Source organism: Bactrocera latifrons, unplaced genomic scaffold (genome assembly GCF_001853355.1).
Source record: "Bactrocera latifrons isolate USDA-ARS-PBARC rearing strain unplaced genomic scaffold, ASM185335v1 scaffold_9, whole genome shotgun sequence".
Classification (NCBI taxonomy): Eukaryota; Metazoa; Arthropoda; class Insecta; order Diptera; family Tephritidae; genus Bactrocera; species Bactrocera latifrons.
The window spans coordinates 1040360-1066976 of record NW_017537600.1 but is presented as its reverse complement, the minus strand read 5'-3'; the positions used below and the strand labels follow the sequence as shown (position 1 = coordinate 1066976).

General features: G+C 33.9%; 1 protein-coding gene across 7 annotated transcripts in view; it reads left to right on the top strand.

Annotated features, from left to right (window-relative positions):
• LOC108977466 (tyrosine-protein phosphatase Lar) overlaps nucleotides 1-26617 on the top strand; it is a 486678-nt gene that overhangs the window by 383512 nt on the left and 76549 nt on the right. For all 7 annotated transcript variants that reach the window (XM_018947162.1, XM_018947157.1, XM_018947161.1 and 4 more), the window contains one exon: nucleotides 18938-19038. In XM_018947162.1, coding sequence (XP_018802707.1) covers nucleotides 18938-19038 — 101 coding nt within the window. The remainder of the gene's footprint in view (nucleotides 1-18937; nucleotides 19039-26617) is intronic.

The window sequence follows — 26617 nt, the reverse complement described above, 5'->3', positions numbered from 1 at the left end:
AGATTTATGATTTGATTTTTCTTTACATACATGGATTTCAAGAATAAATTAAACAATTTCCGGGCCAGCTCGAAGTAATTCCAACCGAGGGGCCAATTTTTCTACCACTACAACTTGCGACTAAATCTGTATATCAGCAAAACCAGGCAGAATGTTCTCTTCCAACGCAGCAATACACTCGGGTTTATCTGTGTAGACAAGCGACTTCACTTCTTGGAGTCCACGGCTTGGAGTCCACGCCACAGACCCATGACGTGAGTTAATGTGATCTCCAAAAGTTTCACTCAATTAAATAATTGCTTGAATATTTCGTTAGCTTCATAGCATTTAGCTCCGTCTTATTCGATCGTCAATATCAACATCCTTCAGATCAATGACGAGAAAATCATTGATCATGGTTCTAGAGCATAATCCATTAACGGCAACATAATGACCGAGTTTTGAAGAAATATGGGCAAATAATTCCTTCCAACATAATACAGCAGATAATGAGTTTTTTAAGGATGTAACGTCAATTGAACAATTGCTTGTGTACTATCATTAAATGCGAAAACTTTATTTATTTACTGCGGTTTCAACGCGGAACAAAATTTTCTTGTGAAAATTGGCAACAGTGTACATCTCGTTTTAGAACCATTCACCGAACGATGTGCTGGAATAAGTCTGATAATATAGCATACCAAACTGATTGTAAATCAGGTAATAGCTGCCAAAATGCAGCTCCGTAAAAGGTATTGTCTTATTGCAAACACTGAAAACTGAAATATCATAAAACGACAGACCTGTAGTATACGGTAGTTGCGAAAGCAATTCGAATTCCAATTCAAAGATCTTTACCATCGTTTTTACTGCCTTATGACACGCTGTATTGTCTTGGTGAAACAACACTTTCTTTTTTTTCAAATCTCGTAGTTTTTCGGCGATTTCATTCTTTAATCGGTCCAATGACGCTATGTAATAGGCGCTGTTGATGATTCTTCCTTTGTCAAAGTTGTCAGTAAAAATTATTTAATACGCATTTCAAAATACATACGCCATAACCTAGTCAGCCGACTGTTGAGGTTTTCCAGACTTTGAAGCGGTTTCATCGTGTGCAGCCGCGGATGATTGTATTCACAGAGAGATGAAAGAGTTATGTTTCATCCATTGTCATATATCTATGCAAAAACTCGGTTTATTACGCTTAAACATCTCCTAACATTTCTCCAGAACATCAACTCGTGGTAGTTGAAGGTCAACCAGGCACCCACTTTGTAAAGAGTTTTCTCATACCCAAATATTTGTTAATGCTATGATGTCCTAAAGACATTGAGCCCGAATTAACTAATCTAATATATATTTCAAAAATATCTTATAAATTCGCTTTACCCCGGTCCGATCTTCTCTTTACTTTATTCTAATAGCCTTCGTAAGATCTCCTTCATATAAAAGAATCAAATATCTCTTTTGCATTAAGAAAATATTCATCTGGCGGGTTTTATTTTAAATTTAATTTTTTTTATTTTTTATTATTCCCAAATACCTTAGTGTCATACCTTTTCATTCAGCTCATAATGCGAATAAGCTGTAGGATCATTTATTATTAAGAGACTTTGACTTGCTAGGGGGTCGAACGGATGCTGTGTCCCTTATGCTTTAGTTTTTTGAATTTTGTTGGCTTTTTACAATATAAATCCTTTTTACATATCACGTATTTAAAAAACTATTTTTTAATTTAACTATTATATAGAAAATTGTTATTATGGGTGGATTTGCTAGATGGCGCTGTGGTCTCAATATTTATAAAGCTTTTTTTTTAATATGGAACTTATTGGTTTCTCGGAAAACATATTATTTTTTATGTGCCAAAAATATTTATATATTTAAATTTTTCTAGAATATTAATTTATTTCATATCGCATACCTAAAAAGGTATTCATAAATTTAAATATATAAAACTGTCATTATGTATTGACTGGCCAGATGGCGCTTTGTTGGAAGTATTTGTAAAACCCTTATTTATTATGGAACTTACCTTGTGTTCATAATATTTATGAATGCCATGTTTATGAGCGAATTGTGGTATTATTATTATTTATATTTTTTTTTTTTTTTTTTTTTTTTTTTTTTTTTTTTTTTTTTTTTTTTTTTTTTTTTTTTTTTTTTTTTTTTGCGAAAATGAAAATGATTTAAACCCAGAAGCAGGATTCTAGATTTTGCGTGAACTTGAAACTTTCAGCGCAAACATTACAAGACATAATACCTTAGCTTAAGCAGGAAGCAGAGAGTGCCTAGAAACGCCTAAAAATAGAAGAAAATCAAGCAAGTAAAGTTCTCGCTTTGCATGCTGGAGAGATACCAAAACACATCTAAACAAACACTTTGTACACTGTAAGCATACTGAACTTATTGGGGCCACCTAACGCCACTGCAATGTATGAACGCCTGAACTAATCCAACTGATCAGATGGCAACGGCGTACGTGCAACGGCAAAAAGGCAACAAACTATAGTGCACCAACAGCTCGCAAAATGCAGGCGGCCAGGCACAGTTACCAATTCGGTCCGACCACGCAGCGAGCTACCAAAGATAAAGCTTTAGTGCGGGTGCCATTTGCACACTTGAACGCGTTCGTTATGCCTGCATGCGATTCACACATGTTGGCCAGCAGCACGCATTATCAATAGTCAATGGTAACAACCAGGTGCCTGCTCATCTGCCTAGTTGTGCTCTGCCAGTAAATATTCTAGCTTAGCGATGAGCTATACTTATAGCACTGTACAAGTTTGGCGTACAAAATGCAGTTTATCACGAAGTGGTGGTGTACATATGCACGTGTCTAGTTCTGTTTAGATGACGGTCATATGCATTTTGTAAGCATTGTTTCGGCTTTAAAAGTGTGGGAGAAATGAAGAGATGTTAAAGGCACTCAAAAAAATATTCGAATATCGATTATAAATTGCTTGAAAGTATTGAGTTGAAATAAGAAATGTATTTATTTATGTTCGATACGATATATGAAAGGATTTATTTATGAATGCCATCGAATACTCCTTGCGTCTTATATGTAAATTTTTGCGGGCATTAAATATTTAATTACAAAGAACCTTCCTTGGCAAACGAACTTAAAAACCTGAAAAAGCTTTAAATAAATATCAAACCCTAAACTGTTTGAAAACCTTAAACCTTCTTCAAAGGTCTAAATACCGTAGCAGAAAATAGTAATTTCTTGTGGAAAAATGTATCTTCATAGTGTCTTAAAAAATCGAAGTTATTATCAAAGATTATTTATTCGATCATTTCCTGATACTATACGAGTATGTAAGGAGGGCGCGTGTTATTTTCAGGTCGATTGTTCAAGCCATTTCGGAGAGATCTAAAATCTCTGTTAACAGTGTTTCGAAAAAAACACGGTCAAAATTTTGGTAACCAATTTAAGCGTATTCTTACTAGTAAGCTCTTATTTCCGAAACATTTTTCCGGGTCAACTACAAATTTTCGAAGATTATTCTCAAAAATATGTACATATGTGCGAGGTATACGCCTTCGCAAGTAAATAAACCCCTTAAGAATGCCAAGAATCAATTTTATTGAGGCAGTATGGTGAAAACTATTGTAGAATGTTTAAATAACAAGTCAAAAATAGAAATACCTCTTCTATTCCTATCTTTGAACATTCACACGTTCCAAATTACTAATGTCTGAATTCAATCGTTCAAAATATTACTCATACGCACTGTATCTTCTATGTTGGATAAATTTCTTACAATTAGTACATTATATTCCATACTGGAAAGCGTTAAGTATGTGATATCCTTAATCAGATACTAATAAAGTGGCCAACCAAAGCATAAGACAGAAATTTGTCTCAAATATCACTCATACGCCATGTAGGCGTAGTAGTCAGTCATTAAAATGTCAAAAAAAATATTGGTGTGATATGAAACTCTTACTAAACCAACTAATGGAATATTTTATATACATACAACCTATGCGTTATTTTATAGCAACAACAAAAACTACAAAGAAAAAAATAAAAATATATAAGAGTTTTGTTAGTCGAACAGTTCACAAAAGTGTAAACGCTAAGAGATAATTATATTAATTAAATACTAAAAAAATAAAATAAAGTATGCACAAATAATTATAATATTTAAAGAATAAGAGAAGGATGCTTATACCACTTTTTAATTAAAGATTTATATACTGCATTGAATATCTATATTTTTCTTAAAACATATCAAATTTCTCATACGCACTGTAGCTTTTCATTTGTAGTAAACTTTCACGACCTTTATTAATCCTTGCAGTGCCATTTATTGCAAACTTCAAAATGAAACACCTAATCCAATGAGGTTTTATGGATGCATATAATTTTTTCTTTAATTGAAATCAGTAGAATGCATCAAAAGATATAAGTAAAAGCTACTAAAATATCGCAGAATCAAGAAGAGTCTTTAACTTTTCCGCTGCACAGAAGTCATATTGTTCTTCAAACTTAATCTGAACACATCGTATCAGATTTTTATATATTTTTTGGACTATCCAATCTGAATGGTTAGACAATGGTATTGTACTCAGGTCTGTATAATTTATTCGTAGACTGTAGCGTTGCCTATGACAATAAACTACGTCAAATTTTGTGAACATATCTTGTCAAATAATTTTTTTCTTTTGCACAATAACTTTATATCGATCAGTCAGTTTGTATGACAGCTCTATGCTATAGCAATCCGATTTGAAAAATATGTACGGAGATTAAAGCTTTATATGTACCCTTTTCAAGGTATAAAACACATCAAAACTCAATTGCATGAACTTTCAGTACATCAACAACTTCGTTGCAATATTTTTTGGCATACGAAACAACAATTTACAAAATTTTCCAATATTTATTTCAATATTTCTCACACACAATGCACAACCACATCCTCATTATCACTGAACCTACACAAAATATCACTCATCTCATGCTTCCAACTTCAAATTAAAACATTCGACGGTGGCCACGCTGCTACTGTTGAACAACAAACCAAAAATGTGCAAACAATTAATTTACAAAAGCAAATAGAAATCAATGCAACATATGAGGCAGCAATAACGCAACGCACCAACGACCGCATGCTGCCACTACAAATGCAACTAATGTTGCAAACAAACGGCAAATAAACTACAATTTCCGCACAAAATTCTCCACAACAAGCATGGGGGGGTAGAGCGCCTAAAATGCGGCAACAACGGCGGATATCATTTCGAAATGAAAACGCAAATGAGACAAGCAAATATTATTTTACGCAGCGTACGGGCACACGCCTAAGAGCGCAAAAAATCGCCGCAAGCCGGAACGCAACGAACACGACGACTACGAACGGGCAATGGACAGTGCAACATTATTATGGCACGAACATGCAAAAGTGTGCAACACTCCTCTTGCTAGGGGCAACTGCAGTGTAATGAAATGCAATGAACGGAATGATTGAATGAATGCGAAATGTGCAGCAAAATTTGCGGTCAGCATGCGCGTGTCTCTTTATTTTCCGCTGGCGCTTTTTTCGATGCTTTTTCATTCAATTTTATTTTTTTTTTTTTTTTGCCTTTGAAGCCTTTGTTTGACGCGTCAATATGGCAATTGCAAATGCAAACATTTTCACAAATCAATTTCGCTCATTATGAATGCAAAATGCGTAGCGCAAACAAACAATGCACGACATACGTGCTTCAGGGTGGTATGAAAATTTAGCAAAGAACATTTGAAAAACATTTATCTTGATTTTGATCCATTAGTTTGCATAGCAGCTATATGCTATAACGGTCCGATATGAACAATATGCTTGGCAGATATCTTGACACATGAAAGATTTTTCCATACAAGAAATTTATATTGAACGGTAATTTTGTAAAGTCGCTATAAATACAGTGCTTCAGAATGAACAGTTTTCTCAGGGATTGTAATGTTGCCTTAGGCAATAACCCCTGTTAAATTTCGAGACAATATCTTCCCGAATAAAAAAGTTTGTCATACAAAAACTCAGAACTATATCAGTCAGTTTGTATGGCCGCTATATGCTATGGTCGTCCGATCTGAAAAATTTCTTCAGATATTATAGTGTTGTCTTAGGAAATAAACTGTATCAAATTTCAAAAAGATATCTTGTCAAATGAAATAGTTTGCAATATAAGAACTTTTTTATATCAATCACTTTGTATGGCCGCTATATGATATAGTGATTCGATATTGGCAAATCCAACGAATCACCAGATTTTTCAGCAGAAAAGAAGGTGCACAAAATTTCATATCATTATCTCCAAAACTGAAGGACAACTTCGAGAATAATCAAACGTCAAGACACAGTTTGGTCAAAAAATATTAGTTTAATTGACTATACCTCTAAAACAACAATTAAAACAATATAAATGGATTTTTAAGAACCACCCTAACGTAGATATCTATAACCGAAGAGCATGTACGTAAAAAATTGACTGCCATGAATGACAAGTAATATGCGCGCACAGGATACACATTCCTATATTAATACATACTAACAATAACACAAATACACATACATTCAGCAACCAAATGCCACTCAGAAAATGCACAAGGCATTCGGTGCCCATATTTGTACAAATGTACAGACAATTCTGGACATTTGAACACTACAAAAAGCAAGCCAACGACAAATGAGCGATAAAATGCGCAAAATGAACCAAAAGCGCCACAATTGTGCGGACGAAATGGACACATTGGCCGTTGGAGAGGAACCAGCGACATCTAGTACGGCAGATGTGAGGAACTGGTATTTATATAGATATAGATGTACGAACATATGTATGTATAGTAGACAGATTGTAAAAGTAAGGCATAATAGCGAGGCTTCCAAATCGAAATGCATGCATTCAGGAGAAAGCGAAAACATTTGAATCTTTGAATGCACTTGAGTAGGTGAATATTTGAATAATAGTAATTTTAACTACAGAATTTTTCGAAAGTACAATTATGTGCATATCTACCAGTTGTAGTTTGGGTACTCAGAATTCCATTGATGCCTTTGAAATGTTGGCGAATAAGTTCCGCTCCGGTAAAATGAATTCAATGAGACAATAACCATAAAGCTATTTACATACATTAGTTAGAAAAAGTTTGCGTACAAGCTTCACATACTGCTTAATTATTAAAAAACTTGTTCGCAACATCTGAAGCATTCGCCTTTGGATTTGTCTGCAGTACCTTAAGGATATAGCGCTAAATTTTGAGAGACGCACTGAGCGAGGCATTAAGCTGGTGTGACATATTGGTTTATACGTTCCAATCACTCTTTGAATAAAGGAGTGTGTTCGACCCACTGTCTGAGCGATTTCACAGCACGTTTTCCCTTTTTCCATAACTTCAGTAGTATGTCTCTTCCACTCGCACTTGTTGGTTTTCTTTCTCTATCCATTTCACAAAACTTTCTTTTTATAACAAAAATTTCCCTGAAATCTGAAATATTTCAGTTAAACTTGAATAGAAAATTATAGGATTCCACTTGTTGAGTTTTGTACCTACTCTTTTTCTGCGTCGGCGAAGTCCATTTTTTTGATCTCAAAGATGGACATTTTGTGTTAGTCATTTCTATTCCATTAATTTTGATGTCAAAGAATCATCACGATTTTCAATTGCCTAAAATATCGATAAGAATAATTAAAGTTGTCTATATCGGCTAAATATATTAAACATAAGCTCGATGTATGTAAGCAAGAAGAGTTAACACGTGTAAATCTTCAGCTATTCAATGGTCTGAAGCAAGCTCCGATAGCTTGCTTTGAAGGTTCTTATACATTCACCTTAGCATTAAATGATAACTAGCTCTTCCTCTCTACACGAAATAATTTTTTTGATGAAAACTATGCTACAAAAGAAGCTTGTGAAAATTGACTGTCCCATTGTCATGCCAAAAGGGCGGGGGTTGTACAAGGTGTGTTCCAAATTAAACTGGGCTTAAGAAAAACTGAAGAAATTGCTTTTTCGACAAAATCAATTTACTTTATTCCAAATAGTCTCCTTCCGCTTCAATACATCTTTTTGCACGGTCCAAAAGCATGTCGAATGAGTGTTTTAGCTCATTGGCCGGTATGGCCGACAGTATGTCGCAGCATACGTCTGCATAACGCTTTCTTTTCATAGGAAAATACGCTTTTGCAAAAGGGAGAAATCGCACGGTGCCATATCAGGTGAATACGGAGAGTGGTTAATGGTTAAAATGTGATTTTTGGTCAAATAATCGTTTTTCGAATATTGGATTCTGAGCAATGTTTGGTCGTCAGTCAATTTGTGGAGAACAAACCGTGCACACACCTTTCGTAAGCCCAAAATGCGATAAATCTATGTTTCCGAGATGTTCAATTCCATTTCCCTGAATTTCAATGATGATTTCGGCTGATTTTTGATGGAATTTCCGGTGATTACGGATTTTGATTGGCCCACATGTTGATCGTCATTTGTCTTTACGATCACTTTGAAAACGTTGAAACCAGTCGTGCACTCTGCTACGGGTTAGACAATCATCGCCATAAAGTTGTTTCATCAATTGAAAAGTAAAGGGGCGGTAAATTCAAAACTGTGTATGAGTGTGAAATCGGTGCACATTAGACCTTAACCGGATCTTGTAAGCTATGACAAAATAATTATTAAATGCAAAGCAAAAATAATGATTTTTTTATTAGTTTCATTAACTGAGTAGTTATTCATCATGAAAAAAATATCACAGAGTAGTATTTGGTAATATTGCGCCAAAAAAGAGATTGGAAAATTCAGTTTTTCCAAAGTAGCAGTTACTTTTTTAAAGACTTGGTCTCACGTTAAGAAATTGAAGATATGTATTAATATATATGTATAATGTGTCTGCTACAAATCAATTTTGAAACTCTGCAATAGCACGGTATAAAAATTATACATATTGCTTTCGCGTTGCATCCATAGTGAAAGGGTGAAAAATGTATCTTGCCAGACATGCAAACAAGACTGATGCGGCTGAAAAAACTTAAAAAAAATACCTCAAACTGCTTTTGAATGAGCATAAAATAAAGTTGACGCGATGGTAGATAATATTAAGATATTATACAAAGAGAGCGACGTATTGGTCATGTCATTCACGAGCACGGGCATATGCTAAAACTTTGTGCAAAGTGGTTGCCTCAATAAGAAGGAAGGCAAGTTTACATGCACGGAACTTCGAATTAATTCCTCCTTCAACGTATTTTATCAAACTGATCCAAACGTCTTTTAACTAAATTCAGACCTGAAAAGAACGATTACTGGAAAGATAGAAAGGTTTCTTTTCAAACAAAACAGCAATCAGATATGGTACTATAATTAAATTTTGTCTAAAAAAAAATTTTTTTTTTTTTTAAATTAGGAAACCATCTAGGCAGCCGTTTTCAGAATATGGCATTGAAAAAGTTTTAAATTTACAATAATCTTTGTATCGCCCTTAACAACACCTTTGTTCGAAATGAATTTTACGAAAAGAGTTCTTATTTTATAAAGAAAAGTAAACTTTATCGTCGGTCTTTTAATCTCGCTTCTAGGAAGCTGTTTATATTATATACCTATTCATAGCATATATAGCAGATTCAATAATGGAATTTTGCTAAAAATCCGGAAAATCTGTTTCAAGAAAATTTCTTCTGAAATCTACGTAGACTAACAGAAATCATATCTTTTAAAGCTTTTTAAATAATTTTTTTCTATCAAACATATTTATCTTGAAATTGTTCGCCAGTAGAGCAATGAATAGATTTTGTATGATTTGAATTGTAATAATAGAATTCGCCTTCAGCTCGTAAAATGTATAATATTGAAAATCTTCATACAACGGTTTTTTAATGATTTTTGTTTGTTTCATTCTTGTCTAAGTTTTGATACTTATACCATACTTTAAAAGATCACATAGGTGTCCTCGGGTAAAGAAAAGACTTTTTTCAATAATTTTTTGCTCACAATAAAAATTAAATATCTTATTAGAATTTTTTTATTTTTATTAACAAGGAAATTTTGAAATTTGTGGAAAAAAATATTTTAAACTCTGCCATTGCGTCTCCATTTCCGTTAACGCCTCGGAAGAAAGATACCGAAAATTGGACTTTTGGCAGACATTTTCCAAAAAAATTAAAATTTCAGTCAAAATTGTGCAATATAAAAAATATTTTCAAATTATTGTAGTCGAAAAAACATCCTTCATTTAAATCTTTAAGAATTGTATCTCAAAGGCTTCTGTAAAATTGCATGAAGATCGGTTGAGTAGTTCTCGAGAAATCTTGCCAACCGACTTCAAAAACAGAGTATCAAGAAAAGCTCAGTTTGCCAGAATATAAAAACGACTCATGATTGAGATGCCAAAGGCCAGAAACTTAACAGTACTGCAAACTATTGAGCACACCTCGCAGTTGCTTGCTATGGGGTTTTCCAACTAAGCAAATTGTATCTTATTTTGTCAAAAAGAGTTTACAGCATAAACTAATTGATACTCCTCTCAGTCACTACAAAGAGGCTGCTTTGCTAAGTATCAATGCAATTACTGGTTCATATATAAAAGAACAAATGTATGTTAATCAAACCAATACACCGCAAAATATGCCTAATTTTATTGATGTAAGAAAGCAATTAATTTTTCACTAACAATTTTCACCTGAAATTCTAAGTTCAAACAAAATTATGTAACACAAATCGTTTTTATCATAAATAACTTGATAAACTTCAGTGCAGCTGCGCAAACTTCAAGCCATATTTGCCACACATATACATACAAATGCATACAAATACATACAAATACACATGCTACACATGCTGTCACCAGAAAATGTTCGTTAATCCTATTTGGCACTAATTTCGCTTAGCAAAAGTAACTTCTTGCCAATTTTGAGACACAAATATTTATTATACTTGTACTTGTAGTTTGTGCGCACACGCAAACGATGAGAGATAGGTGAAACTTTCGCTTTAAGTGCGCGCTAGAAAATGCACGAACACATGAGAGGAGAGCAACGCAAATAAATTATAGCGAACATTTTCAAAACTAAAGCAAGCACAAACACACGCACACATAATCGCACACATGCAGACATGCCATCATATAGCGGTACATGCATTAAAACCGTTCGTTGCGTTACTAGTACCTGCTATGCGGTCGCTTAGCCGTGCAGAGCTCACGCTTTAAACTCCTCCAACAAGCGCCGTTACATTATTTGTTGTTTGTTTGGTAAGCAGAAAAGTTGCGCATAGAAACTCATGCGTTGCAGAGACAAAACTCCTTTTTGGCACAAACTTTTGCCACTAACGCCTAAAAGTACACAACCACACATAGCGTTGCATACATACAGCAGCGTATAAGAGCGCAGATAAAATTAATTGCCAAGTATTTGCTCGGCATATTCGGTTACTTGTGTGCTTGTAGTGGTAATGGTGCTTGTGTACGCGGTTTAGTGTATTGGTGGCATTTGGCAGAAAATTCACAACCAAAACTATTGAGAGTGCAAAACTTAAATTAGCGTAATAAATTTTTGGATACTACTCGGAAAGTTCTTAAATGTGTTAAATTGTTTGGCGTTTATTATTATAGTCGAGTGTGGAAAATATTTATGGATATTTTATTTGCACACTTCCACGAGACAGAGGTACATTTTGATATTTTTAGTTTTAAAAAATTTATTAAATAAACAAAATATTTTAAATTAAATTTTAAAATATATTAATATATTCAATTTCGTCATTTTCATATGAGGATTATTTATTATACTCTTGCAACATGATGCTTCAGAGTAGAATAGTTTTGTTCACCTATCGGTTGGTTATGTCAACCGCTTGTCTGTTCGCCCATTCGTCTGTTCGTCTTTGCATGCTGTAAAACGTGTTCTTTGGCAAAAAATCGAGAACGAGCTCGACCGTGGGCGTAATCGCATCACTACCACGCCCACATAACGCCTTTACGCGTAAACGTATAAGAGGCCATAACTTAGAACTAAATTAAGATATGCATAGAATATCTAGTCTACGTTAGGATAGTAAGTTTCAGATAAGTTTTCATCGAGGTCATCCAACGTGCTGTTTCGACGGGGTCGGACATATAGAGGGAGGTGTCAGGTTGGAGTCATGCGTGGACTCCTTGTATGATGAACATAAATTTCGTATGTCGGTGTCGATTCTATGTAGATAAGTAGGAGTTCAACCTGCTATAGTATCCAGAACAAAGCTGCGAAGCTCTTCGCCTGCAATGAATGGTGGTTTGACTCCACGTACGCCATTCACTGAGAGTGAATCGGTGATTGTGTTTATGGCGATCAGTGCACTTCTGAAGTTAGTTGAGTCCGAAGTCTGGTCGGCATATTGTTTTATGTCGTCGACGTTCTGGAGGAAGGATCTCTTGATGAGGAAGAACTTCCTAATACTCCTTGTAGTCGGTTCTGCTTCAAGCAGGTGGCTGCAGGAATGATTTCTACGAAACTAGGCCAACAGAAAATGCTTGGAGAGAAGTTCATTATGCTCCTTAAATGTAGCATGCAAGCCTCACTGTGTAGATGTTTGATATTAGACATTTACAGAAATCCCATTGTAAACTGGAATGCCTGAAGCTTCTTCATCTTCATTTCACTACATCCTAACGACCATATTGCTGCGGCGTAGCTAAGGAACTGTTATGTTTTAAATACACAGAACTGTTATTTGGTACAGTGGATCGCAGTAGCAAAAAGCAGCTGTGGGCTAAAAAATTCGAAAAAATGGGCGTGGTCCCGCCCTCTAATATATTTATGTACACAACTCTAATATCCTCTAAGCCTATAATAGATAGATTCGAAGTCTTACTGACAGTGTGAAAATTGATGAAATCGGATAATATGTATATCCGCGCACTCTCCATATAATGGTATTATTAAAAACGTCTAAAAGCGCGATAAGCAATAACTAAATGCCACAGAGACATAAAATTTTACCATCATGATAAGAGGATTTTATGGGAGTCGTGGTCAAAATTGGACGATGGGTATGGCACCGCTCACTCTTAGGTGAAATTATGTGTTTCGCGACCTGCTCAGCCGATTTTAATCAAATTCGGCATATAATATACTTCTAACATTTCTTTCTATGAGATACATAATTGCTATTCAGATAAAATATTTTTCTGATAAAAGTTTGTTCATATGTCGAAAATGGGCCGAATCGTGTCAATACTTCCCTAAGTCCCCATATACCCAATATAAAGATTCTTGAACAACCAGCTAGCTGTATAACTAATATATCGGTTAGTATCGGTTAATATGTGAGTTATCCTTGGGAAAATAACAGAGCGTGTCTTTCTAACAACATCCTTATATCTTATTCTTTGCATCGTTCAATTGGTGGTATGTTTTTTTTTGAAGGTGAAAATTTTCAGTAGTTTTTTTTTTGTGCTATTAAATCCTGTTATTGTACAAAATTAGTAATATGGCATATTATTATATAATATAATGTGTTGACTTGAAGTCACGAAAATTAAAAAAAAAAAAATTATTTCCAAAGTTATAGTCGTTTGTGTTGACCGCAAAGACTAAAATCAATCAGACAAAAAAAGATTATCGAAGATTTTTTTTCCAAATTACCAAATTTTTTTCTAAATTTTGCGAAAAAATCAACAGTTAATTGGTTTAAAAAATCGAAATTTTGAAAAAAAATCCTTCGATCAAGCCCGAGTTCATTATGTAGTCTAATAGCTGTATAAATTGCATTAAAATCTACTGAGCGCTTTTCGAGTTACAGTTGTCACCAGTTCGAAAAACATAGTTTTGAGAAAAGCGCGTTTAAAGTTTCACACTAGTGCTTTGAAGTGCCCACGCTCTCTTTGTTATTTGTCGAATAACTCAAAAACTACACTTACACTTAACGAAAATGCAAAAAAAAAATAATATTTTGAAAATTCTGTCTACACCTAAACCAACTAGTAAATCCAACTTTATTATCCAACATATTTGCCTGTTGACGCGTTCTCGAATATACTTGATTACTAGCAAACGTTAAAGCCACCAATCCAGATCGTCCACTAACCACAATATATCCGATTAAGTTGTATCCGTCTTAGCAATTGACTTAAAACCGTTTATGCTGGTCAATATTGTAATGAACTAAACGGGCTTTGTGTAGCTTAGCGCTGAATTTAAATGAAATCAAACCTGATATACCGAAATTAATGACTTCCAATCATCGGTTTAATATTTTTCACTTAAAGATGATTTTATAATGTTCAGTAAAACTCTAAGCCGCTCCTTAATTGTTCACATAATATGCCATATAATATACATAAATCAACTGCATACAACACAATAATGTATACAAAAATATGAATTAAACTAAAACTAGAAAAAATTGCTAAATATGTAGCCTATTTGCTGGCGATTTGCACTTTAAGCTTTTACAAAATGTAGCCTAACAATAGGCGCATTGCAATGTAAGCTTAGCATTGCGAATAATGTCGGCTTCATTACAGCAGTAATATTCTTTTACGCTCACAATAAATATATGTATATATAGTATTTTTACATATATGTATATACAAACGTAAGCGCATATCAGCAAAGTTTAAATAAAATCATTTCAACATTTTTGAAATCAGACACATGATAGACTAGATAACAGTTGTTTAAATATTAAATACTTACAAAATACACATAAAATGAAAGGCAAATATAATAGGATTATTGATTTTAATAACAGAATGAGTGCAGCCAACAACTAACTCCTAAATAGAGATATTCTACCGAAAGAATTTCGAAATAAGCAAAATAAAGTATTATTTTTCACAGAGATTTGAACAAAGTAAATTTGGCTTGATAAATGGAACAGTGAATTATTGAAATATATGAACTTATACGAAAAAATGCGCCGGCCATTACAGCTGACAAAATAAATTACAGCGAAGAGTTTAAGGGGTTACACGGGTTTCCTCGGGTAAAAGGCAATCTTTTTTCAACATTTTTTTTTCTCATATAACAATTGAAATATTTGATTAGGAACTTTTATTTTTACAAACGTACCTTATTAACAACGAAATTCTCAAGTTTTTGGAAAAATATATATTTAACTCGGCCATTGCGATGCCATATCAGGTGACCGCTAAAACGCCTAAAAAACACGTATTTTAGTTAAAACCTTACCTTAGAATTTGGACGAAAGAAAAAACTGAAAAATAGATTTTTGGCAGACATTTTTCAAAAAAAAAATTAAATTTTTGGCAAACTTGTTTTCAAAAATTTTTAATCGAAAAAATACCCACGTGCAAGTCTTTAAAAATTGAAGATCGGTGGAGTAGTTCTCGGGATATCTTGCCAACCGACTAAAAAAACACAGTTTCCTCGAGCGCACAAGTTCTCAAGGCTTTATCCCCTAAACTATTGATTCAAGTACAACTTGACAATTTAGAACAATATTTTGAAAGTGTTGTAAAATTTAATAAGACAATAAATTTAATTTTGATTTTTTGAAACCCGTAAACCAATGCATCCCCTTAAAGCTGTAGCACCTCATTAGACTACACGTTCATATTGACTATTAGATTACACGTTCCCTAATATGTATGTTAAATTTTATTGAAACAGTGTTTAAATAATATACGAATTGTACATTTGAGTTCACTCTTAGCTTATCGAACTGCTATTTTGAGTGATTAGATAAAATTCTTGACAATTACTATGTTTAGATCGCGGCTCTTTCCATGTTAGCTATGGAAACAATATTGATACAGATTTAAGAAAAATTTATTATCCATCAAGACGGTCTTGTTAAGACAAAACTCACTTATTACTCAGCTAACAGAAAAGGAGAGTGTCGTTACATTTCCATGGAAAGCATTGCTTCATCTAGATGATTACTATGAATTTATAAAGAAAATTACTTTTTTCGCCACTTTCTTTCATATAATGAAGGATGGCCTCTACTTTTTCAAGTAGTACACTTCCGCCTTCTTGGCTCTGCTTAAGTAATAGCGTTTCTACCACATTAAAAATTAATTGTGATCGAAAAAAATTGTTATATCAATCACAATGTCGATTATGTCTTGGAGCAACTTTTTAGCAGTTGTTCCACATTGGCAAGGCTACGCTTTAAGCATTGGTGGGCCCACTGTATGGGTCACTGGCAGAGATATCTGCCGTGAGACGTAATGCAAATCCTCTTAGAATAGCAATGGACTAAAACTAGTCTATGTGTGGCTCATTATCCTACCAGACTAACATAAACTACTATGTCTTAAGAACAGCCTGAAACATCAGACCATCGAGAGATCTCCAAGTAACGCGTAATAGCTCTGAACTCTAGAAAATTCTATGGACATACAAATATCTGTGTATATCTCATAAGTCAAGTTGTATCAAACCCAAACTAGCGAAACTGGAACTAGAACCGAAGAGAATATGTCAATAGTATTTATCCAATCAAGTTGGGCAACTTTCGGCGGTCAGAAAAAGAAGTTCAAATATTTATATCGTGGACAAGGTAATGCCATCCAATGATAAATGACAATTGATCTATTAAATCTAGTTATTATCTAGACTATTTAGCCATGTTCTTCTGCATGTCTGCGTGCATACAGGTCGCGAATAAGCTGATCGATCAAAATGAAATTCCTGTATGGAAAACTTTTTTATTTGATAAGATGTATTCATAATACATGGCAGAGCCTCATGCTGAAGATGATTTCTCGATGAAATTCCGCAAAATTTACAAATTGTTTCTCAGTCCAATTTACTAACATACGACGATTCTCCTGGTCACATCACTTCAGTTCTTGTGTTGATTTGATGTTGTAAGAGCGGAGGCCAAGATCTTTTAGAAAAATTCGCCACAACGAAGTCCCAACGCTTGAGAACGACGTGTGAGAGACTTATTTGGGTCTTACTCAATTAATGCGTTAGCGGCAACTATATTCTCGCCACTACGGGAACTTCTTTGTCTCACCGGCACGGGAACATTTTGTACTGTGCCGAAAGTTTCAAATTTTTCCACGCTCAATTGTTCTTCTCACAGGATGATTATGACGACCATAAATTGGACGTGGGGCTGCTAAAGTTGAGTCCACTGACTCCGATTTTCTGTAATAAATTTTAATAATTTCCACACGTTGTTGGATCGTATATCTCTCCATGATGAAATGACAAACCTTACTGAAGATAAGTGTCAAAAGAGCGTGAAAAAACATGGAATTTTGTAGCATCCCTATTGAAAAGCCGGTTAGTTGTCATTCAAACCGACCGATTAAAATCAAAGAAAACTTGTTTATTTGTGCCTTTTTTGTTTTCTATTGCTTTTTGGATACACAATAAATCATTAAAGGCCAGAGCATTTTACTTAAATTAGAATTATTAAATATATCGTCTAATTGGCAGCTGCTAATGCTTAATTTATATCATATTTCTGTTTTACGTTCGCCTTAGCCTATGTTTTCTTTTCTTCTTTCTCTGTTTGAATTGAAATTCATAAAACTTGCCTATTACCTCAGTTATTTTTCTTATCTCACTTAAACAACCTACAACTCTTATCAGCGGCAAGCTTTTGCTTTGTTTTTTTTTTTGTACTTTTCGCATACCTTTACATTTCAATAAAATATTCCGCATTTTTAGCGATTGCGCTGGCAGTTGACTTCTCGCGACTTCTTTTCAACGGTACATTTCTGACGCTCCTTTGAGATTTTTAATCAGAGTTATTGCTGCATTTTTTTTTCTTAATTTTCGTATGTATGGGTGTAATTATTGCTGTACATACATGTATGGCCATACTTATATTATGCTGGTATGTGTGTATATTTTTGTGAGTGTTTTTAATTAGCAATTAATGAACAGTGTGCAATACAACAACAGCGTCACCATTAATTGATGTGCCCATTTGCCTGGCCAAGCGCACCAAAACACATACAGACATACAAATATGCTTATAAATACATATAAACGTGCTGCTGTGTGTATGTGTGTGTGACTCTCTGTAGATATGCGCTTCAATTGCGTTGCGGTTCTTTGTTTCCTCTTCCGTTTCCTATTATACGTACGTATGTATGTATGCCAATTGGCAGTGGAGGAAGTGGTTATTCGCTTGGCTGATTGGCTGACTCTTGCTATCGCTTGTCTGCTTCATGGCTGACAGTTCATGCTTTAGCCACGTGCATGTGTTGGTTTATGGATAGAGGGCGCCAGCTGATTCCTAACAAACACAGTGAAATATATACACTAACTTACACACATACAAATAGCCACATCTGCCTGCTGCCAGTCACCGGCTGCTAGCTGCTTGCCACAGCTACAAGCGATTGTATTGATTTGATGGCGCTCTGCTGCTGCTTCTTCTTCTTCTTCGTGTCACTTTTAATTGCACGTAATTGATGCTGCGGTTACGCTGTAGTGGCATAATGACTAATTGAAGTTAAAATAAGAAATGACGAATGCATTCAACGGCGGAGTGAGCACAACGTCGACGTACAAGCACATATATATATATATATATCAATATTGAGAAAGAAAAAAGGAAAGCGTTGATAGCCGCGTTGGCGCCAAGTCAATGGATGCGTTTATAATTGAATTAATTTTTGTGTTAATAAGGGAAATAATTGATAAAATCAGATTTAAATGGATTTTCATCTTACTTAACCGCTTACCCCTGCTAAAGGGTCGTAAAGTCTCTTTGTTGAAATATTTATTGCTTAATTGAATTTTAATGGCATGATTGATGGCTTGACGTTTGTGGCGGTGGGCCTTGCAAGTGTTTTTTTTTTTTTTTTGTTAAAGAAAAAGTTGAGAATTGCGCACAAACACACGTAAAGACACAATCACGCAGTAAAGCGCTGTGAGACGAAAAGTGAAATTTTATGTTTCAGTTTAATTAATTTCATAAAATATAGCTAAACATATTTTGGAGAAAATCTTTATTTAATATAAAAATTAGTAAACTTTAATTTTTACTCTAAATTTACAGAAATGGAAAGCGCTCCACGCAATGTACAAGTCCGACCGCTGAGTTCCTCAACAATGGTTATAACATGGGAACCACCAGAGACGCCAAATGGACAAGTGACCGTAAGTAAAGAGTAATATGTATAAATTAGAAAAATTTTAAGATAAAAAATTAAGTCCTAGTCCTAGATTATACTCAGATAAGGATTTTTCGATTATAATTTGTCAAAATATGAATAATGTTAACTAAAGAAGTATCATATCTCTTTGCAAATGCGTAAGAAAATCGTTTCTCGTGAATGATTTCGCCAAAAGTATCTAACGCTGAGAGAGATTTTTCAAAATCAAAAATCAGAAAAGTATACTACCATAATATGTGAACAAGTAATGATAGAAGGAACTGGCAATTTTTTGAGTTTTTCACAAAATGGCGGTTTCCCAAAACAAGAAGTTTTTTCTGGAAAAATTCACACTTCGATTGGCTTAAAAAATCAAATGAATTATCAAAAATCTTATTGCTTAACCTATTACCTGACAAGACTTTTCCTTACCGACCTGAAAACAGCGTTTCGAGAACAAAGAAAGTCGTTTAAAGTTTAGGGAGACGATAACGCATCGTAGTGAAAAAAAAATGTACAATTGCTGACCTGTCCTATCTGATATCAAAGAATCATAATTAGGGGTTAAGTATTCTCAGTTATCGACAAAGGGCTTCGAACCCAACATAAATCTGCTCAGACGATTGATTTCGACAACATGCTTTTCTGGGTAGCTAGATTCTAAAATCTAGAAGATTTAGATACTTTAGATAACAGATTTCAACCGAGTTCTGTCAAACCAGAAAAATATAAGAGGGAAGAAACTCTATGATATATCCAAACTTGACAGATGTTTAACCTCATAGTATAAGGATTGCCAACGATAAAATTGGTGCATATATTGCCATTTGCGAAACTTTCAATTTTGATTTTTATTTTTTTTTTTTTTTTTGCTTTTTACATGAAGGTGACTTTGCAAAATATAATATAAACCAATGCTCCTGTCAAGTTGCAATTGAATTACGTACATGGAGCTGTCGAAATGTGTAGTCCAGAAATGCGGGAAAAAATTATGTGATTTTATAACGAAAATCCAAATTGCACAATGAAAACAATTGCAAAAGAAGAAAATGTTTCCAGGAATACCGTGTCACGCGTTACTAAAAACTTCAGCAAAGATCCAACATTCAATAGGAAGCAAGAAAGTGGTACAACGAAAGGTTTCAAGAACCCTGACGTAGTTAAGAAGGTAAAAGCGCTTTTTATTAAAAATCCCAAATCATCGGGAGGAGAAGTAGCGTAAAAGCTACAGTGTTTGTGAAACTTTTCTGAGAAAAGTTACAAAGGAGGCAAGGCTTATATTACGAAGATCTGAAAGTTTCAGGCAGGAATTCTAAAAAGAACATCCGGAAAAAATCGAATCAAAAGCTTCGAGTCATGACTTCTTCAAAACTTTCGACTACTGCATTATGAATAATGAGATGAATGTGCTTGGTTCTTTTCTCTGGTTCAAGGATTTTTATCTTACAGATCATGGAGGCAATGTCTAAGAGAAGTTTAAAATACAAAAACAGTAAAAAATTGTCAAAAAAATTTTTGGTTTGGCAAGCAAAGGTAAAAGAAGCAACTCTTTTGTTACAACTGGCACTATTAACACGGATTTATACATCAAGGAGTGCTTGCAAAGACGTCTTTTGCCATTCATAAGACTGCATAAAGTGTCTTTATTTTTCTTGGTCTGTCTTGGCTTTATGCCATTATAGCAAATCGGAGGTTAATTGGTATGAGAACTAACTTTTCGGAGGTTAGACCCATCGAAAGATATTGGATGCCCGTAAAAAGGGCTATGAAAAGCACAAAACAAGTTGCTAACATCACTAACAATATTTCGAAAAGTTTTTCATAAAGCAAACAAGTTACGCAAGATACTATTACGAGGCTAATGGGAGGTGAAAAAAAATAAAAATAAAAAATTAACTGAAAATAAAATGTTTTTTTTCTTTGATACATGAAATATTTCAGAAAGTATTTAAATTGTTTCGTGCACTATTTTCATCATGCGCACGCGATGCCTATTGAACAATAGGAGTTAAAACCGCTGTTACTATGTAAAAATTAATTAACATTCAACCAGTGAAGGCCACGAAACTCTAGCCAATTCCCAGTACAAAAAAAAAAAAAATAAAGCAATATAACAATTATTTACGTCTAAGCGAATTGATAAAAAAAAAACTTGAAATCAAGTATCCAGTTATTAGCTAGTCCTAATAGTATTAAATACAGATAAGAAAAAATATAAAAAATTACACCATAATTTAACATTCTTCTCTTCTCAATTTCTAAAATTTATAAAATAATTGTTTTGTTAAGAGATTCATATAATTGGTGTAGTCATTGAAGCTTTTTTTTAGTCCTTAACTTCCTTATAAAATAATCGTTTCTGAAAAAGGTGAGCAACTTCGCTAAGCTGGAGGTTACTGAATTATTAGTCAAATTTTCATTTTATTACTGTTCGATAAAAAATGTTTATCTAGGATTAATTTATTATTATTTTTGGTTACGATTGTTCTATTCTCTTTTTTTTTTTTTTTTTTTTTTTTTTTTTTTTTTTTTTTTTCTTTTTTTTTTTTTTTTTTTTTTTTTTTTTTTTTTTTTTTTTTTTTTTGTTGAACTAGGTGTTCGCCTTGGCTAAATTTTCGAGTAAACTTTTCCCACATACCGGAACGATGACGAGTTTAAGTGATTTTTATTCATGTTTTAAACATATTCACTTAATTTCAGTTTGTTGTAAATTATGTATATTTGAAGGCCTTTACTGGACTGATTACAATATTTTTAGAACTCCCTGGCTTCTAATTTAGTATCTATAGCCCGATTTTATATATACATATTTTATATTTGCAAGGTAAAAATTAATTTTGAAATTAATGATGTATCAATTACCATATTAACCAATAATTGCTGCCGCCACACTTAATTTGACAACAGCTTTACGTCTTCTTCTCTACGCAAGTATCTAAATTTCAATTTCGATTATTGCTCACAAATATACACATATTTCCTGCTATTTTCGTGCGTTTTCAACAATCGAATTCACATATATAGAACATACTTATGTGTAATATAATATATATATATTGTAAATATATGCAGCTCCTACGCATTTGTCCCTGTGGTCTTCATAACCTCATTCGTTACGCATCTATTTTCTCAGCTAGCATGAATGATTGCTGTCTCATTGTATTATGAGTACTGTTATTGGCAACAATTTCTACAGTCTAACACATTTGTGGTTTATTAAATTTGCATAAAGCAGATGCAATCATTGATGATGATGATGATAAGATGTAAATAATAAAAGGTTGGATGTGGAAAATATGTATGCTTAACATGACCACAAGTACAAATTTAAATGGGATATTCATATTTAGTTAAGTTGATATTTCCACATCACTTAGACACTTTGAGTGAGGCAGACAATATGTACATTGTCGACATTGATAATGGCACTCAATGACGGGGAAATGACAATGATGTGCTCCATGCTGATGGGTTAATGATTAGATGGGTAAGTGTGTAGCACTGAAGCTTTTGATACTGAAACATGTGTGCAAGTACAAGATAGCTACTGAAGTTAATTACCTTTATTTTATGCTTTCATAATTATGATAATATAATATTATGGTAATACTTTAGAGTACATAGTAAGACTGAGCAAAAATGAAAAATAAATAAGTGGCCAAAAAAGCGCGAGTTTAAGGAAGCAATATTCAAAATCCTTAAATTAAACTTTCAGTAAAGGATTTAAGGACAGTTTTGGAAAAGGCTTACGCTGATTCAGTTTTATCAATAACACAAGCCAAGAGTCTTCAAAGACTGTCGAGAGATCCTTGAAGACATGCTTCGTTCTAGCCGACTCTCGGTATTTTCAACTTATCAAAATATTAAAAAAGTGAATAATATGGTGCTTCAAAACTTCAGGCAAGTTTTAGAGAGATGGCAAGAGAGCTCGACTAAGTCGAAGTCTATTCGAATGATTTTGGTGGATATTTTGGGTATGAAACCCGTTCTTGCTCGACACGCCTTGATAAAGCTGCATTTTTTTTTTTTTTACTCAAAAAAAGTACCGTTCCTTTCTTTGGACACGCTTGATCGTGTGAATTTCGATTCCACATTCTTGGAAAGCGTCATAATTTCCGATGAGACATGGATTTATGAGTTTTACATGCAAATAAGTCAACAATCAGCGGATTGGAAGAAATAAACGAGCCGAAACCAAAGAAAAAAACACGCCGAAGCCGCACAAAAATGAAGGTGATGTTCATTGTTCTTTTCGATATTCATGGTTTTCTGCATAATGAATTTATTTCGAAGGGAAATACAGTCAATTAGGAGTTGCATCCGTCGAAAATGGCCAGAATTGTGGAATCAGAATTCATGGATTCTTCGCGATAATAATGCACCATCGATTGAGCCACGATTCTGACCGAATTTAAAGCCAAAAACGGTATTAGTACCTTGCGGTTTTTTCTTATTCCCCAAACTGAAATTACCGCTCCGTGGAACCCGTTTTTAGCCGATTGAAAAGATAAAGCAAAATTCGCTGTAGGAGTTGAAGGCCATCTCAAAAATGGCTTGTGAAAAGTGTTTCTAAGACTGTAAAAACCGTTGGCATAAGTCGGAGTACTTTTTTATATATATTTTCCTATAGTGCCCATAGATTGATTGATTGATTGATTGTAGGAGGTTGATCACATAATTAAAGCTGCTGAGGTTCTAATCCCCAGGTCTACCACTATGCTGCGAAGCGGTCGAACTCATCAGCAAGTTCAATCACGACTATAACTTTTTGACTGGGTATCCAGATGAGACGCACTTGGTTATGTTCTGCTAGGCTATTCAGCCGTTCTCTACACTCCTACACTAGTAGCAATTTAATCTCATACGACCAGATTACTTAAAGTGCCGCTTGACTATTCCTGAGTATATCGCTGAGTATATCGCTAAGTATAAGTCAAAGATGCTCGAAAAACTTTCCGTTTGGTGCGTGGTCTTGCGACTCCTGCACCAATTCCCTCCGACATTTCGAGCCGTCAGTACACCACTTGATTGTACTATCCCTAAAGAGTAGCTCAAGAGTGGAATCATTTACCCTTTTGGTAATGCTGTTCTTGGGAGAAGGGCCAGTGGTATTACACAACTTAACTCTTTCATCCACTGAGAGAGAGGGCAAGATTACCTTACCTTTGCCACATCCTTCTGCTGTCATTTGCAGCAGTGTGTGTTGGTGGAACATGCATTTTTATAGTCTCGCAACAAAGTTGCTAAAGAGAGTATTATAGTTTTGTTCACATAACGGTTGTTTGTAAGTCCTAAAACTAAAAGAATCAGAAATAGGGTTATATATACCAAAGTGAACAGGGAGACGAGTAGAGTTGAAATCCGGATGTCTGTCTGTCCTTCCGTCCGTGCAAGCTGTAACCCGCCCCCTACTAACTTTTTTGTACATATCTCGAAAACTACCATAGCTATGTCAACCAAACTGTATAGAGTCGTTTCTTTTAGGCATTTCCATATACAGTTCAAAAATGGAAGAAATCGGATAATAACCACGCCCACCTCCCATACAAAGGTTATGTTGAAAATCACTAAAAGTGCGTTAACCGACTAACAAAAAACGTCAGAAACACTAAATTTTACGGARGAAATGTCAGAAGGAAGCTGCATCCAGGCTTTTTTTAAAAATTGAAAATGGGCGTGGCGTCGCCCACTTATGAACCAAAACCATATCTTAGGAAGTACTCAACCGATTTCAATGAAATTCGGTATATAATATTTTCTTAACACCCTGATGAATTGTACCAAATGTGGGTGAAATCGGTTCACAACCACGCCTGAAATCTCGATTATCACTTTATCATGCGAGAGTATAAAATGTTCGGTGACACCCGAATTTAGCCCTTCCTTACTTGTTAAATATAGATTGATGTGGTGTATATGTGCAGTTCAAATATTTTCAATAATTAATTGACTCAGAAAATTTTCTCAATATTCATTTGTTATCAATTTAGAAATCTAAAACTAGCAATCATATTCATACAGATTAATTAATGTTTATGTGTATGCAAATCTTTGTCTATTAGTACACATAAATATACCAACAAATAAAATGATTATCATATAAGTATGAAATACTTAATCTATTTTCAACACCGTGCCTCTGTGCTGCTAGGCTAGCTAGCAGCTTAAGAAGTAAGCTGCAGGAAGTGTCGGCATTGAAAATGTTGAAATCCTCAAACATGTATCGTATACATATACTTATACGCATTTATATTGCATTATAATGCATTGTATTTATTTAAGCAAGCTATGTTAGTTTATATGCATACTGATAATATAACATAACTTACGCTTTCGTCTTGATATGAAGCTTCAATTACCACATTGTATTTTGATTATGATTGAAACGTTGTTCATAACTCATTTTGATAGCTGGATTCTTATTATAACAATAGCAAATATCACAAATAAATAAATATATATACATAGATAGATATATCTATATCTTATTATGATATATATATATATGTAGATCTATATTAAATTCACATAAGCAATTTCTGTTTATCTTGCAGCTTGTTGCACTTAATAATGGTCAAATATTGTGTACAAATAAAATGTCTATTGTTTTGGCTTAAACTTTATGGAGTTCGATAGTTTTGACATTACGTTAAGAATCTAGAAGATATGATGATAGTTATGTGGTTTTAGAAATGCATTGTGGTTCTCAGATTACTGTGATTTTCTAAGTAAAATATGTTGCTTAGTTGTCAAACATACTTCGCACTTTCTTACTCAAAATTATTATGAATAAATTTATTTACTTGTATTCAATTTAATTATTTTAATAGTTAATATTTAATATATTAACCACTAGTGTTTAACAGCGGTTGGATTTTCGGGCCAACGTCCTGACAAAAGATATTTCAAAATATTTTGTGACATTGCTTATAGAAAAAGTGAAAAAAAACAATTGAAATGTGATCCAAAAATGCATTGTATTCCATAAGTACCTCAATATGCATTATAGATAGGTAAAGCATTACCCACAACGGGGCGCAATTGCAATTTGTAACGTAGAACTTTACCAAAGTCCCAAACCTGTTAAACACACATATAACTGATTTCACGGCGGATATATTTAAATATTTTTTCAAATGTCATATTTATCTAATAAAAGCAATATTGAAAAAAATATTCTATAACTGTATACAAGGTGTTTTCCAAAGTAAACAGGACTTTTTGAATCCACGCCATCTATATGACTAGTACGTTAGAATCTGTTACCTTTATCGATTGACCAATGAGAATTTCATGACATTTCATGTATTGGAAGTGAAGTTATTGCGTTTTAAGTGTCGAAAATGAGCTTTGAACAAAGAGCCGACATTACATTTTTTTTTTTTGTTAAATTGGTAAAACTTTTTCCGAAACTAAATGACGATCGACATGTGGGCCAATCAAAATCCGTGATCACTGGAAATTACATCGAAACTGTGCGTGAATTCAACAAAAATCAGCCGAAATCATAATTGAAATTCATTGAACGTCTTCAAAACATCGATTTATCGCATTTTGACTGAACATTTGGGCTTACGAAAGGT